Source organism: Conger conger, chromosome 5, assembly GCF_963514075.1.
Source record: "Conger conger chromosome 5, fConCon1.1, whole genome shotgun sequence".
Taxonomy (NCBI): domain Eukaryota; kingdom Metazoa; phylum Chordata; class Actinopteri; order Anguilliformes; family Congridae; genus Conger; species Conger conger.
In genome coordinates this window covers 10,334,433-10,348,030 of record NC_083764.1, presented here as the reverse complement: position 1 = coordinate 10,348,030, position 13,598 = coordinate 10,334,433, and the positions used below count along the sequence as shown (strand labels likewise).

At 48.8% G+C, this 13,598-nt stretch overlaps 1 protein-coding gene across 4 annotated transcripts in view; it reads right to left on the bottom strand.

Moving 5' to 3' along the window:
• The window catches only part of cad (carbamoyl-phosphate synthetase 2, aspartate transcarbamylase, and dihydroorotase), a 28,996-nt gene that overhangs the window by 1,315 nt on the left and 14,083 nt on the right, over positions 1-13,598 (bottom strand). Inside the window, exons 23-42 of one of the 4 annotated variants that reach the window (XM_061241472.1) lie at positions 12,502-12,669; positions 12,131-12,313; positions 11,547-11,651; positions 9,364-9,606; positions 8,903-8,984; positions 8,644-8,810; positions 7,983-8,147; positions 7,757-7,888; positions 7,158-7,359; positions 6,663-6,853; positions 6,283-6,423; positions 5,959-6,057; positions 5,713-5,851; positions 4,317-4,364; positions 3,740-3,894; positions 3,220-3,294; positions 2,015-2,227; positions 917-1,042; positions 661-816; positions 126-227 (exon numbers count right to left, since the gene is read on the bottom strand). In XM_061241472.1, the coding sequence (XP_061097456.1) occupies positions 126-227; positions 661-816; positions 917-1,042; positions 2,015-2,227; positions 3,220-3,294; positions 3,740-3,894; positions 4,317-4,364; positions 5,713-5,851; positions 5,959-6,057; positions 6,283-6,423; positions 6,663-6,853; positions 7,158-7,359; positions 7,757-7,888; positions 7,983-8,147; positions 8,644-8,810; positions 8,903-8,984; positions 9,364-9,606; positions 11,547-11,651; positions 12,131-12,313; positions 12,502-12,669 (2,892 nt within the window). Of the gene's footprint in view, positions 1-125; positions 228-660; positions 817-916; positions 1,043-2,014; positions 2,228-2,787; positions 2,875-3,219; positions 3,295-3,739; positions 3,895-4,316; positions 4,365-5,712; positions 5,852-5,958; positions 6,058-6,282; positions 6,424-6,662; positions 6,854-7,157; positions 7,360-7,756; positions 7,889-7,982; positions 8,148-8,643; positions 8,811-8,902; positions 8,985-9,363; positions 9,607-11,546; positions 11,652-12,130; positions 12,314-12,501; positions 12,670-13,598 lie in introns of those variants that run through there. The other 3 variants (XM_061241473.1, XM_061241475.1, XM_061241476.1) reach the window with 3 other exon arrangements.

Here is a 13,598-nt window from a genome sequence, read left to right as displayed (position 1 = left end):
TGCTGATGACATACCTCAACAACATGGACCCTTACTGTAACACCTCCACCTCCACCTCCACCTCTATCTCTGCCTCCACCTCCACCTCCACCCACGCTCGCGCTCCAATGAAAAGTTCTCCTCACCGCGTTGTATTCCTCCTCTGAGGCAAACCGCTCCTTCTGGATCCTGGTCATGTAAAGGACGTCGGTTTCGGGAAGAGCCTCCTCAATGCTGCCAAACTCTTCCTGAGGGAGATGAGCGTACACACAGGAACAGCAGGAGATGATTACCTGCCGTCTGACTCACTTTGGGTCTTGGCAATCCATGTCAGCGAACAGAGGAAGACATTTTCTGGGCTACCCGAGTTTGAGGTTAAAGATACTCGTTAACCATCTCGGTGCCAAGCCCGATATGAAGTGGCTCCACCTAAATCGCAAGGGGTTTTCGCTTTGGTTGAAAAAAGTTAAGAGAAACTTAATAGGGTTTTACGGCAGTGTCATATGGTACTCTTGGGACTGAATGAGTTAAGAATATACAGAAAGTAACTATTAAAGAATAAATAGGCAGGTAACACAAACATGAGAATGGGATTGTGTTTGATGATGGACACAGGCCGTTCAGCCAATCTCATACGAGACAGGTCTTGGGGCTCAGGTCCCAGGCAGAATAGACGCTCACCTGCTTGATTCCCTTGGAGGCCACAAAGTCGATGATCTCGGGGGGCATGTGCAGGTTTCTGGGGGCGACGTAGCGCAAGCTGATCCGGTACTGGGTGAGCAGCCGGGCCAGGGAGTGCACGGTGCGACCGTGTTTCAGGTCTCCGACCATGGTGATCTGAGGAGAGACCGCGCGGTCAGAGACAGGGGACTGACCGTGTTTTTGGGTTCACTGGTGCAGTGCAGGCCCTCCCACCCGCCCCTGCCCACAGACTTACGGTCATCCCGTTCACCGTGCCCAGCTCCTCCCGGATGGTGAAGATGTCCAGCAGGGCCTGAGTGGGGTGCTCCCCCACTCCGTCCCCGGCGTTGATCACTGGCTTCCTGCAGTGCTTTGAGGCGGTCTGAGGATGGGAGGGCTTGAGTCAAACTTGAGTTAACAGGAGGCCATATATTACTGAAACTCTGCATTTCTGTTTGCAGTTTTAATACACACTCAGTGAGCACTTTATTAGGCATTTATTAGACTTATTTTTTAGACTCAAGTCTTCTGATGCTGTCGCAGATCCATTAACAGGTTGACACGTTGTGTGGTCAGACATACCACTGTTGTAACAGTGTGGTTATTTGCGTTACTGTCACCTTCCTGTCAGCTTTGACCAGGTTGGCCCTTCTCTGACCTCTCATTAACAACGCATTACTTGGGCTACCTAATAAAGTGCTCACTGAGTATAAACTATGGACTTGCATAATAAATAAAGACCGTTTAACCCATTGAAGAGTAGTTTTTTATTTTAGAATATTTTAGAACTCCTTTTTTTCCCCAATGACCAGTCGTGATTACATCAGCATTAGAACATTCTAATCACATAAAAGAAAGGCGTAAATGTCTAATTCCCCTTCCTCCACAGCACCTTGAAGCTTTGGGAAGCAAGTACAATGTTTTAGCTACATCTTAACTTTGAAAATAGCCTTTCTTCTAAAGAGCATGCTGCCTACACTTGGAATCGGCAAATGTTAAATAAGATATGAACAGCCTACATAGCATTCTGACATCATCTTTGTTTTACGATCTAAAATAAGCCCAGAGCTGTTCATCCAGAAATGACCAAAAAACAGTATTGGAGTATTTGTTCTTTTTTTTTTTTAAAGATATTTTTTAGGCCTTTTTCAGCTTTACTGGACAGTATATAGTATAGAGAGACAGGAAGAATGGGAGCGAGAGAGAGGGGAAGACATGCGACAAATGTCGGACGGTCGGATTCGAACCGCCGACGTCGCGGCTCGCAATGAGCATGCGGTCAGTGCTCTACAGGCTGCGCCACCGAGACACACCAGAGTATTTGTATTCTTTTTTGGGGGTTTTCTCTCCTCACCTCCACGGCCCCAGGCAGCGGGTGTCGCAGGACCAGGACGTCGGCGTAGCCGCTCATGGTCTGCACGGAGTCGGCCACGGACTCGCCCTTCTGGCTGGAAGAGGTGGCCTCGCAGAAGTGCACCACGGAGCCGCCCAGCCGCTGCATGGCCGCCGCGAACGAGCTGCTGGTGCGCGTGCTCACCTCGTAGAACATGGACGCCATCACCTTCCCCTGTGCGACACACACGGACACGCCCGCGGCCTGTGAACTCCGCCTCCACCTGAGCCCACTTTGCTCCTTTGAAGAGCGACACCTCCCAGGATTATTGGAATGTTATTTCTTAGAAATTCTATGTCAGTGTTCTAAAATTCCAGGCAGCAGTGATTGTTACATCAGAATTAGAATGTTCAGCAAAGAACATTCCAATCACAGATTTGTGATTTCGCACCTTCCAGGGTTAAATACAGTACACCTATTATTGCAAAAAAGCAAGCAGTCCTAAAAACAAACTCCTCAAACCATAGGTTTTTAAAGCCACCTCCTTACAGTACCTCTACACCTGGGGAGAGCTTCCCTGGTCCTGCAGATACTTCCGGTCTTTTTTTCTTTTTTTTTTTTGTACCAATCGAACACCAACCATAATGGAATGAATTACACCAAAGTGATCTTTTTATTTTTGTATTTTACTTGCTCGGGGTTTTCTCCTGGCATATGACACGTGTCCAGTAGAATTCTACTGCCTACACAAGTGATTCAATAGATAACAAGGTTTCAGACTGAGAAGTGCAGGGGAATGTTGGGTCGGGTTAGCTGCAGCGCACCTGGGGCCCTGCGGCAGGAGAGAACAGGCGAGACCGGGACAGCGATGTGCCGGGGCTCTGCATCACAGAAACCGGCTGTCAATCACTCTCAGGGCTCCATAAACCGGGTTTTATGTGAACATGCACAAAGCTCCGGGGGTGTAATGGCAGCCTGACTGCGATTTATACGCCGATATTCTCTGTGCGTCTAATAAACAGGAGCGCTGCATCCATTGCAGAGACTTTGAGCGCATCAATCACAGCTTCAAGTGGGGTGCAGCACTCAGAGCAGTGATGTTATTTTTCCATCCGCATCTCACCGGAGTTAGGACAAAAAATTCAACTCACGAAACGGCAAAATAAATAAGCCGTTTAAACATGCCATAGAACTGAAGAGATTTAAAACAGAGAGAGGCCACCTACCTTCAAAATATCCAGGCTCCTCTCCTTCTGCACCATCATACGCAGGTTATGGGCCACGTTGAACAAGTGCGACAGCTGATGGAAACATCGAAGAGGGAAAATAAGTGGGGAGTAAGAGTGCAGGTGGTCAACACGCTAGCACTGCAAAAAAGTGTTTTATTCTTGTAATGAGACTGAAAAAAAGAAATCTCGCAGATAGAACATATTAGGTTGCTTTAAGTTACTGTTTGCTTGAGAAGTAAAATCATTGGCAAATCTCACCTCATTGGCAATATTTGTGTCTTATTTAGCAAAAGAGTAATATAAATAATATTTTGGGCTAGTTTCACAGACACAGGTTAAGCCTAGTCCATGACTAAATTATATTTTGAATGGAGACACAATAGAAAACTCAATTTACTCCAGGACTAAGGTTATTCCGTGTCTGGGAAAGCAGCCTCTCAAGTCTTATGTAAGACTGAAATACTTGCAGAGGTTGACGCGTTAGCTGTGTGGACGGAGGCCCCGGGGGCGTACTCGCCTGCTCCTTGCTGAACTGCCGGACGGAGAGCACGTGCTGCCCCACCAGGGGGTGCAGCAGGGGGGAGGTTTGCAGGTGGGACAGACTCTGGGCAGCCCCCATCTGTGGGGACAGGATCCGGGCCAGGGGAGGGGGGTGACTGTACGTGTCCAAGTCTGGAAAGAGACGCATGTCAAAAACAAACAAACACACAAAAAACCTTCTCAAATGTGTGCAGGTTTTCTGGCAATCAGGAACAGCCATTATGGGAGATTTTCTGTGATCTTTCCACTGGATTGGTCGGGTTCATCAGACAGGGTGAATTTGAGCAGAACTACGGCGTTTTTTTTCCAAGCTGAACAGAACAAGGAAGCAAGCCAGGAAGCGGCAGGAAGCTGAACAAATTTTTTACAAGTTTCAAACCGTCCGCCATTTTGAAGGACATGGATTTCTGTGGCCGAGAGCAGGGAAAAACAGCGGGGTACTCGGGCGGAAGCATTAGCGGGTGAAAAAGGTTTCTATTTCTCAAGCGAAGCTGAACTGAAGGCTGAAAATGTTAGTGTCCGTGTGAGTGCTGTGCTACAAACAAACTTCAAACCTGCGTCGTACGTCGCTCGTATCGATACCTCTCTCGAGTCTTCCGCTGCTTAGATAATTATTGTGCAAAATTGGACAAGGTTAGAGACGGTTAATAAAAAATTAAACTTGCCATACTGTGAGTTTTGTTTCTCACGGGTCAAAAGCATTACTATTTGAATGGTGCGTCCAGGAGACCTCTTAATTCTAATATCCAAACAAATCTGGCCATGATTTAGAAAACCCCATTCAACAGCTTTTGAGACATACATGTTCGCACACAAGCAGATTAAGGATAAACAAAAATCTGCACAGAACAACACAACTGTACAGTTAGTGGCAGCATACCAGTGACCTCATATTCAACTTTATTGACATTATTTTCTTTTTCAAATCAAAAAGGATCAGTATGATAATTAGAAAGTGACAGCTGATTGGATGTCAGTCCTTCAGGTATATGGAGCCTGGTTAATTCAGACTGCCACACATTTACCTGAATGGACTGTACCATGGTAAAGTAATTCGATTATATCAAAGATTTTACTTCTTAAATGCATTTCCCCGTCATTCGTTAATTCAGAAATATGACAGAACATGCTGTTCCTCAATTGTTTGATTTCCCAGGTACTTGATTACATAAGTATTGATTCGGTACAGTCAAAACTAACCATTACCAACGCCTTGTTCGGAGCGTAAAGCCTGAAAGCTGGTTTTCATAGAACCTGCACGTACAACAGACATACTGTTAGCTGAGGCCAGTAGGCGCGCAGACTTGTGGAGCTAAACTGAGCTTCATCACAAACTGTGAACTGACTGTGAAGAACAACAGTAGCGCAGACAGTAGACCTGGTCAAAGACGTATGGTTTCGGATTCAAACTTTTCTGTGCTCGATTGACCTTGCCTGGTGCAATTGAGCCAACCGAGGGGATCAGAATGCAGGGTTTGCACTTTTTGAGAGTATTTCATAGGTTCCAAATATGCCCGACAAGCTCAGTAAAGTGAAGAAATGTATTTGAATCCAGGTCTGGCAGACGGCATGACTGGTGTTCATCATCAAGCAGCAGTCTGTTCCAACTGAGGAGCTTTTCAGTTGGAAATCAAACTAAATTCTAATTGAAATGGGAAGCAGATGGCTGATAATTTTTTAATATAAGAGAGGAATTAAGGTCTGTCATGAGCAGTAGGCACTCCTCAGATGGAATGCGACCGGAGGGTATTTCACAAGGCAGGATTACAGAGTTGGACCACGTTAGCCAGACAAAAATCTGGAACGCGGACTGAAGTAAAAAGAGCCGTTCCGGGTCTTACTTTGCGCACGTATCCGGCTAACTCGTAGTCCTGCTTTGTGAAACGGGCTCTGGGCAGACAGCGGCGTCTCAGGACACGGGAGGCGCTCATGCGTTTTCGGGGGTCTCACCTGGGGGCAGGCCGGGGTCGGAGGCCCGGTGGATGCGGGGCGGGAGCATGAAGCGGCCGTCTCCGGTCGACCTGCGGGGGCTGGAGGTCCGGGCCCTCAGCATCTCTCCCCCGGGGGTCTGCCGGATCCGCTCAGGGGTCTGCACGCACAAACAACGCAGCCCCCTCGCGTTAAACGCACTGCACGCCAACCGCAGGCACGTGCAGCACTGCCGGTGCATTGTGGGATTAAGCAGATGCCACATACCTCCACAGGCTCTTTGATTGGTTCAGGGGCTGGCACAGGGGCTGGCGCAGAGGTGGGCCAGGTCTTCACATCTTCGCCGAACCCTGGTGGCACCAGTACCTGGAGAACGTAAACAGCAGGTTTCAAACAAGGTACCCTCCGTCACCCAGTCATTCACACTCTAAACATGAAAGGAAGATGATGTGAAATTCGATGTCTGTATGTATTCACATTAGTTAAGAGAGGAGAAGAGCGTCTGGCTAAATGCTTAAGTGTAATGACACTGATCCACAGAGAGCATCAGTGGTATCCCTGCTGCCATTAGAGAAGTAGGCCTGATCTCACCTGTCCGTCAATGTAGGCCACCTCCCCTCTGAGGACCACCCGGCGAACTTTGCCCGTCACTTTCATGCCCTCGAACGGTGTCCACTTGGACTTGGTGAACTGCATGTGCTTGGGGATGGTCCACTCCTGCTCCAAGTCCACCTGATGGCAGGGAGAGAGAGAGACGAGAAAGAGAGAAGAGGAAACGAGAGAAAGAGGAGAAACGGAAGAGGGAGAGTTAGAGGGAGCGAGAGAGAACAGAAAGTGAGTTAAAAGAGGAAACCGAAGAGGAGAGTGAGAAAGTGAGAGAAGAGAGACATGTTCTTGTGTTCACGGACATCTCCTGAGGAGCAGCAGTGTGTTACAGCAGTGCAGTAGGTCCCGGGGTAAGGCGGTCGTACCTCGATGAAGGTGTCGTCCTGCGCCGGCAGGGAGAAGATCTTGCGCGGGTTGTCGTACAGACGCTTGATGATGTCGTCCACGGTGAGCCTGCCCTCGCTGACGGCCGTCAGCAGCAGGGGCAGCATGGTCTCCAGCCCGGGGTACCCAGGGGGCGGGCTCTCCGAGTCCTTCTCCTCCACCGCGTGAGGGGCTGTGACACACACACGCACAGGCACGCCTCAGAATGCACTCTCCAAGCTCAGACTCCACGCCACATTCACCTGTCACTCCGCAGCTCACCTATTGCAATGTTATCCAACCTTCAATTTCCCATCTGGACAGTAAAGTATTTTTTCCTTATAGTTTCTAGGGCTTGACAAAGCATGTTATACACATAGAGGAGGGTGAGGAAGAGCAAGTGAAACTGAGGAAGAGGAGTGAAGGTGAGGAAGAGGAGTGAAGCTGAAGAGGAGTGAATCTGAAGAATAACGAGCTGCTTGACGCGCTGGGCTGACCGTGGTCGGTGGCGAAGCAGTCGATGATGTCCAGGTTCTCCCACAGCGCCTCCATGTCCTCGCGGGAGCCCAGCATGGGGCAGACCCGCGCCCTGCCCTTCCCGATGGTGGACACGTTCTCATCGCACAGGAAGAGGTGGTGAGGAGCCACCTCACAGGTCACCTGGATGCCCCTCTGCTTGGCTGCCCGGATGATCAGGATCTGGAGGGAGGGGAGCAAGGTCACACCGAGAGCTGAAACACCTCAACATCTTGCTCCACTTGACTAACAACGGACCCACCAGCAATGTTGAAACCTCATGAACCCAGAAAGAATATTCTCTTTGGCTTATGGTGAAATTGGTGTACCTATTAATCCGTGGTGCTTTCTAACCCAGACTCACCCCTTTTAATCATTTAACCCTTTAAGGTGTGAGATCACAGTGTTTGATCAGAATGTTCTCAACTGAACATTCTAATGCTGATGTAACAATCGCCACTGGGAACTGGAAGCAATGGAGTTCTAGAACACGGACTTGCAATTTTGAGAGAAACGTTCCAAAAATATTCAAAGGGTTAAAGCAGGTCCTTGCGTAAAAACCAAACTGTGCTCGCCCTACCTCCTCCTTCTTGGCAACGTGGCAGATGTGTACAGGCCTCTGATAGAGCTGCGCCACCATCAAGATGGCCGCCACCGTCTGTCTCTCGGCGTGCGCCAAGATTGGCAGGTGCTTGGGCCACTTCTCGAAGTGCTGCCAGGAAAAGAAGAAAGGGGAACGTGAGTCATCAGACCTGCGGCAGAAGCCAACGCGACCGCGTCACGTGGAGCCGCCTATCTTTGCACACCTCCATCCAGATGGTGATGTTGTCCATCTTCAGCGTGGTGTAGGTGTCGTTCAGGTACATCTTCAGCCCGGCCACCGAGCTCGCGATCGACGGCAGAATGGCGGCGTTGTCCGAGGCGGCCCCGAGGTAGAGGGCATAGTCACAGCGGCACCCCGCCTTGGCCAGCTGAGCGAACGGAGGAGAATTACAGCAGCAGTAGTTTTATACTACTACCTAGGGCTGGGTGATGTCTATAAGAAGAATACTCTCATGTGAAACTAACACAGCTAACTGTAGAGTGTAATAACGGCTAATAGAGGTAGCTGTAGAGTGTAATAACCGCTAATAGAGTTAGCTGTAGAATGTAACACTGCTATCTGTAGAGTGTAACTGCTAACACAGCTAGCTTCTGCGTGAATCCGCTAACACAGCTAGTTGTAGAATGTAACACAGCTTGCTGTAGAGTGTAACCATGAACACAGTTAGCTGTAGAGTGTAAAAACCGCTAATAGTTAGCTGTAGAGTGTAATAACCGCTAATAGTCTGCTAATAGTTCGCTGTAGAGTGTAATAACTGCTAATAGTTAGCTGTCGAGTGTAATAACTACTAATAGTTAGCTGTAGAGTGTAATAACCGCTAACACAGCTAGCTGTAGAGTTTAACCACTAACAGTTAGCTGTACCTTCTGGGCGATGGCGAGCGAGCTGGGGTCGGTGATGGCGGGGGCGGTGTTGGGCATGGCGCACACCATGGTGACGCCTCCTGCCAGGGCGGCCGCGGTGCCCGAGGAGAAGTCCTCTTTGTGGGTGCCGCCAGGTTCGCGTAGGTGCACGTGCACGTCGATCAGCCCTGTGGGAGAACAGAGGACCTGAGCTCACAGACGCTGGCCGGGGGGGGGGGGGGGGGGGGGCGTGGCCCAATCCAGGGAGCGAGAGTCTAACCTGGCAGGCGGACGATCTTCTGCGAGGTCATGCAGTCCACGTGAGTCTTCACCGGGGGTGCGTGCCCAATCTGGCGCAGGGCCTACGAGCACAACACAGTGTGCTCAGAACATTTTAGAAACATGAATGGCAGCTGAGCACCGTTTTTGTGCCGCTATATGAAATGCCTGACTGTGAGGAAGTACACAACTAATGTGTTAACGGAGCTAATCGGCTAGCTAATTGCCTGATAACTGAGCTAATCGGCTAGCTAACTGCCTGATAACTGAGCTAATCAGCTAGCTAACTGCCCGATAACTGAGCTAATCAGCTAGCTAACTGCCTGATAACTGAGCTAATCGGCTAGCTAACTGCCTGATAACTAAGCTAATCGGCTAAACTAAATTATGTTACTCTGCAAAGAGTCTTTTACACTATACAATAAAATAGACTTGATAGCACCCCCTCCCCTCCCCCCTCACCTCCACAAAGAGCTTGGTGCACTTGATGTCGATGATGAGGGGCACCGAGTAGTCAATGGCCATGCGGCGGGTGCGGTATCCCTTGGTGACGAAGGAGGAGAGGCGGCGACCGCCCGAGTTCCGCATGGACAGGTTGATGACCATGTCGAAGTGGTTCTCCTCCAGGTAGTCCATGATGTTCCTCTGCTTCTCCTTGTTGGGACAGTCGCTCTCCTCCTCGAAGGGCCAGTCCACGGCCATCACCTGGGCGGGGGGGAGGGACCAGTCAAATTAGGCAGTGGAAGGAAGTGCGAGGTTTCCCCCTGGCTAACGTTAAATACATCAAAACTGCGGCACAATCTTGGATATACCGGGGCTAGATCAACGAGAGAGGGCCAAGCTAACTTGCCTACTTTATATCGAGCAGTACGTGCAAAACGAAATGACTAACGTTGTCTGGTTATAACTTAACCAGGCTAAATATAGCTAGCTACCTTCTTTTAACTGGTAACCATTTGTTCACCCACGAATTTGTTACATGTGTTGCTATGTGCACGCCCAGTTAGCTAACGTTAATCCATGTTAATTGTCTGACGGCTAATTAACTAATAATAACATACTTCGCGTATGCTAGCTACATCATGCTAACATCGTACAGGGACCAGTAAAGGCTTAGAACACACTAGCACTTAGTTATTGTAAGTTTGATCACCTCTACTGTAAAGTAAAAAAGTGGACAAATTACGTTTTCTGTGAGAAACCTATTGGCGAGCTCACGTGCACACACAGCGCTCTACATTCTAAAGCTCCACTTTGCCCTCCCTAGTTTATGCTAGATATTATTCAGCGTGCTACTTTTATCCATGCATTTACACCTTCTGATGACAATAAATTATGAATCGATTAACGTTAACCAAATGACATACTCACCCTCCAGCAAACAGATGAACCAGGGTGTCTCTTTGACTCATTCTTTAGCATTCTCGGAACCCGCACACAAGGTAGCAGGCTGGTGATGTTGAGATGCTCTTCACTATCTAGCTAGCTGGGTGGCTAATTGTTAGCTAGATAGTCAGCTGCTTGCGAGGTGAGCAGCAGGCAATGGACTTCAAAGCCGTTAGCTAGTTGACACGCAGGTAGGTAGCTATGTAGCTAGCTAGCTACTGTAGCTAGCGTTAGCTTGCTAGCTAGCTAGCTACTGCACCTAACACGCGCCGTGCTACCTAGAAAGCGATCGCTGTTTTTTATTTTTTACTCTCCTCCTCAATAAAATCCCCCACTGGCGAACCCAAGGTTGTCTAGAGCGTATTCTCCCACTTAAAAGCTAATGGTCCGTTGTCACCCTTATGGGCTCTTATAACCCAGAACCTTCGGTCCTTTCTGGTTCGCTTCAACTGACTACGTAGCAGCAGAGACAGGTCAATGTGTTTACCGTCGAATCACGAGCGCCAAAACAGAAGCGCCCATTGGCCATCGACACGAAGTACGTCACATTGTCCCTGCCCGATCACGCTCCATTCCCTTTATAAAGCACTGAATGAAACAGCGTTTAGCAATAATCAAGGAGTTCTTATAAAGTGGGCTACTTCGTTATCTTTTGCGCCGATGTACCCGCCCTATAGACAAGTGGCTAACCCTAGTGACTGGGACACGGAAGGTTGGTGGTTCAAGCCCTAATGTCCTTTTCTTTTTAATGGAAGCGTTTGTAACAAGGATCTTATTGCCCTGATCAAGACCTGAGCGTTGAAACATTGGTAACATATTCTAATAAATACTCTGTATATAAATGTGCAGTGCATGATTACGGCCACCATTCATTCATTCATTCATTATCCTAACCCGCTTATCCTGAACAGGGTCACAGGGGGGCTGGAGCCTATCCCAGCATACATTGGGCGAAAGGCAGGAATACACCCTGGACAGGTCGCCAGTCCATCGCAGGGCACACACACCATTCACTCACACACTCATACCCAAGGACCTCCTTGCTGTGAGGCGGCAGTGCTACCCACCGCACCATCCGTGCCACCATTACGACCACCAGCACCTTATATTAAATTACGGTGTGAGATGATTCCTGTGCAGCTGTTGGGCCCTTGAGCAAGGCTCAAGGCCCACTGTGCTTGGGGGATTGGCCCCCGCCTAGTCTAATGAACTATAAGTCGATTTGTGTCAGCTAAATAAACTAATGTGATGTTATGTACCTTGATCCCGTGTTCGGTGTAGTAGTCGGCCGTTCCCAAGCTGGCGTACAGGTTGTACCCGAGGCTCTCCAGGGTCTGCACTGTGGGCAACAGCTCCAGCTTATTCTGGGGAGAGAAAAGAAAACAGTTTAAATTTGAAATGTGCTGAAATTGGAGAAAGAACAGGGAGTGCTAGTCCTCTACAGAACATTCCGAAATTGCGTACTGTAATTATCCATTAAAAGGTCTAAGCTGAGGAACGGAATGTGGAGGCGTCACTGAAGACAGGGTAGTGTTACTTCCAGTTTACCTCACGGCAAGGAATCGAGAGGGCCAAACCCATTCTCACCTGTACTTAAAACAGGAATTACACGGTCGGTGTAATTTAATTTAAATCTACTTTTCTTTTGCTCATTTTGAAGTTCAAAGCTCTCATTAAGATCTACAGTATGTGCTAATAGTTTCTCCATAGCTCATCAACAAGTAATAAATATGGTTCCAATCCCCAAGAATAAAAATAATGATACGCTGGCAAACAAAGAGATTTAGAGGACTACAGTAGACCTCAGAGACCCACAGAAAGGCGCTCCCATTCCTGGAGGTACCTTGTAACTGCCGATGGAGAGCAGGATGTTCTTTTTGGGGATCTTGAAGCCGGTGCTCAGCATGGCCTTCAGGTAGGCCTCGTAGCGGTTCTCCCCGAAGCAGGCCACCTCCCCGGTGCTGGTCATCTCCACCCCGAGCACCACGTCCGCCCCGGCCAGCCGCGAGAAGGAGAACTGCGGCACCTGTGCGACACGCCAGGGGTGAAACAACATTTAGGCCTGCGATTGATGTCACATCAACATCGGTACTATGAGAATCTGTAAATTCGGGAAGTATCCCTAAAAAGGATGGGAAACGCTGCCTTAAGTGACGGTAACACTACAGGTATATAGGGGTGCGCTTTACTGGTCCACTATTGGCCGTTTGTTACCTTGACTCCCACGATCCCCATTCCTCTCATGACTCCGATAGGCTCCACCTCCTCTCCCAGGATGACTTGGGTTGCCATCGCGACGAGATCCACTCCCAGCGTCTTGGAGACGAAGGGGAAGGATCGAGACACTCGGACGTTGCACTCGATCACCTTCAGCTGGTCATCCTGTCAAGGGAGTGCGTACAAACGCGCACTGCATTTAAGAGCTGTGCACAGGTAGACAAAACCCCTGAACAGACACCCAACCTACATTCACACCCGTCAACACCATTTCAGCATTCATGTGGAGTTTTCCTGAAAAGGGCAAGCTGAATATCAATGATGTGCTTCACTGCTTTCAAAGTCACAGTCCCTACAAAATCTCAGTCACAGCGAAATCAAATCCTGTCATGTCAAGTAATCCCTGCCCAAGCTACTGTCATTGTCCCAGACAAAAATCTATCTTTCTGTCCTCCTGAGTCCCTGGCACTGTGCCGCAGGAGTGGCCGACTCCAGATTTGACAGCAGGGTAGCCTAGTGGTAGTCCCTGGGTCGAACCCCCAGGGATGCAAGAGAGTGAGTGCAACCCCTAAGACAGTTAGCTTTAGAGTGTAACCCCTAACACAGTTAGCTTCAGAGTGTAACCCCTAACACAGTTAGCTTTAGAGTGTAACCCCTAACACAGTTAGCTTTAGAGTGTAACCCCTAACAGTTAGCTTTAGAGTGGAACCCCTAACACAGTTAGCTTTAGAGTGGAACCCCTAACAGTTAGCTTTAGAGTGGAACCCCTAACACAGTTAGCTTTAGAGTGTAACCCCTAACACAGTTAGCTTTAGAGTGTAACCCCTAACACAGTTAGCTTCAGAGTGTAACCCCTAACACAGTTAGCTTTAGAGTGTAACCCCTAACACAGTTAGCTTTAGAGTGTAACCCCTAACAGTTAGCTTTAGAGTGGAACCCCTAACACAGTTAGCTTTAGAGTGGAACCCCTAACAGTTAGCTTTAGAGTGGAACCCCTAACACAGTTAGCTTTAGAGTGTAACCCCTAACACAGTTAGCTTTAGAGTGTAACCCCTAACACAGTTAGCTATAGAGTGTAACCGTTAGCAGAGTTA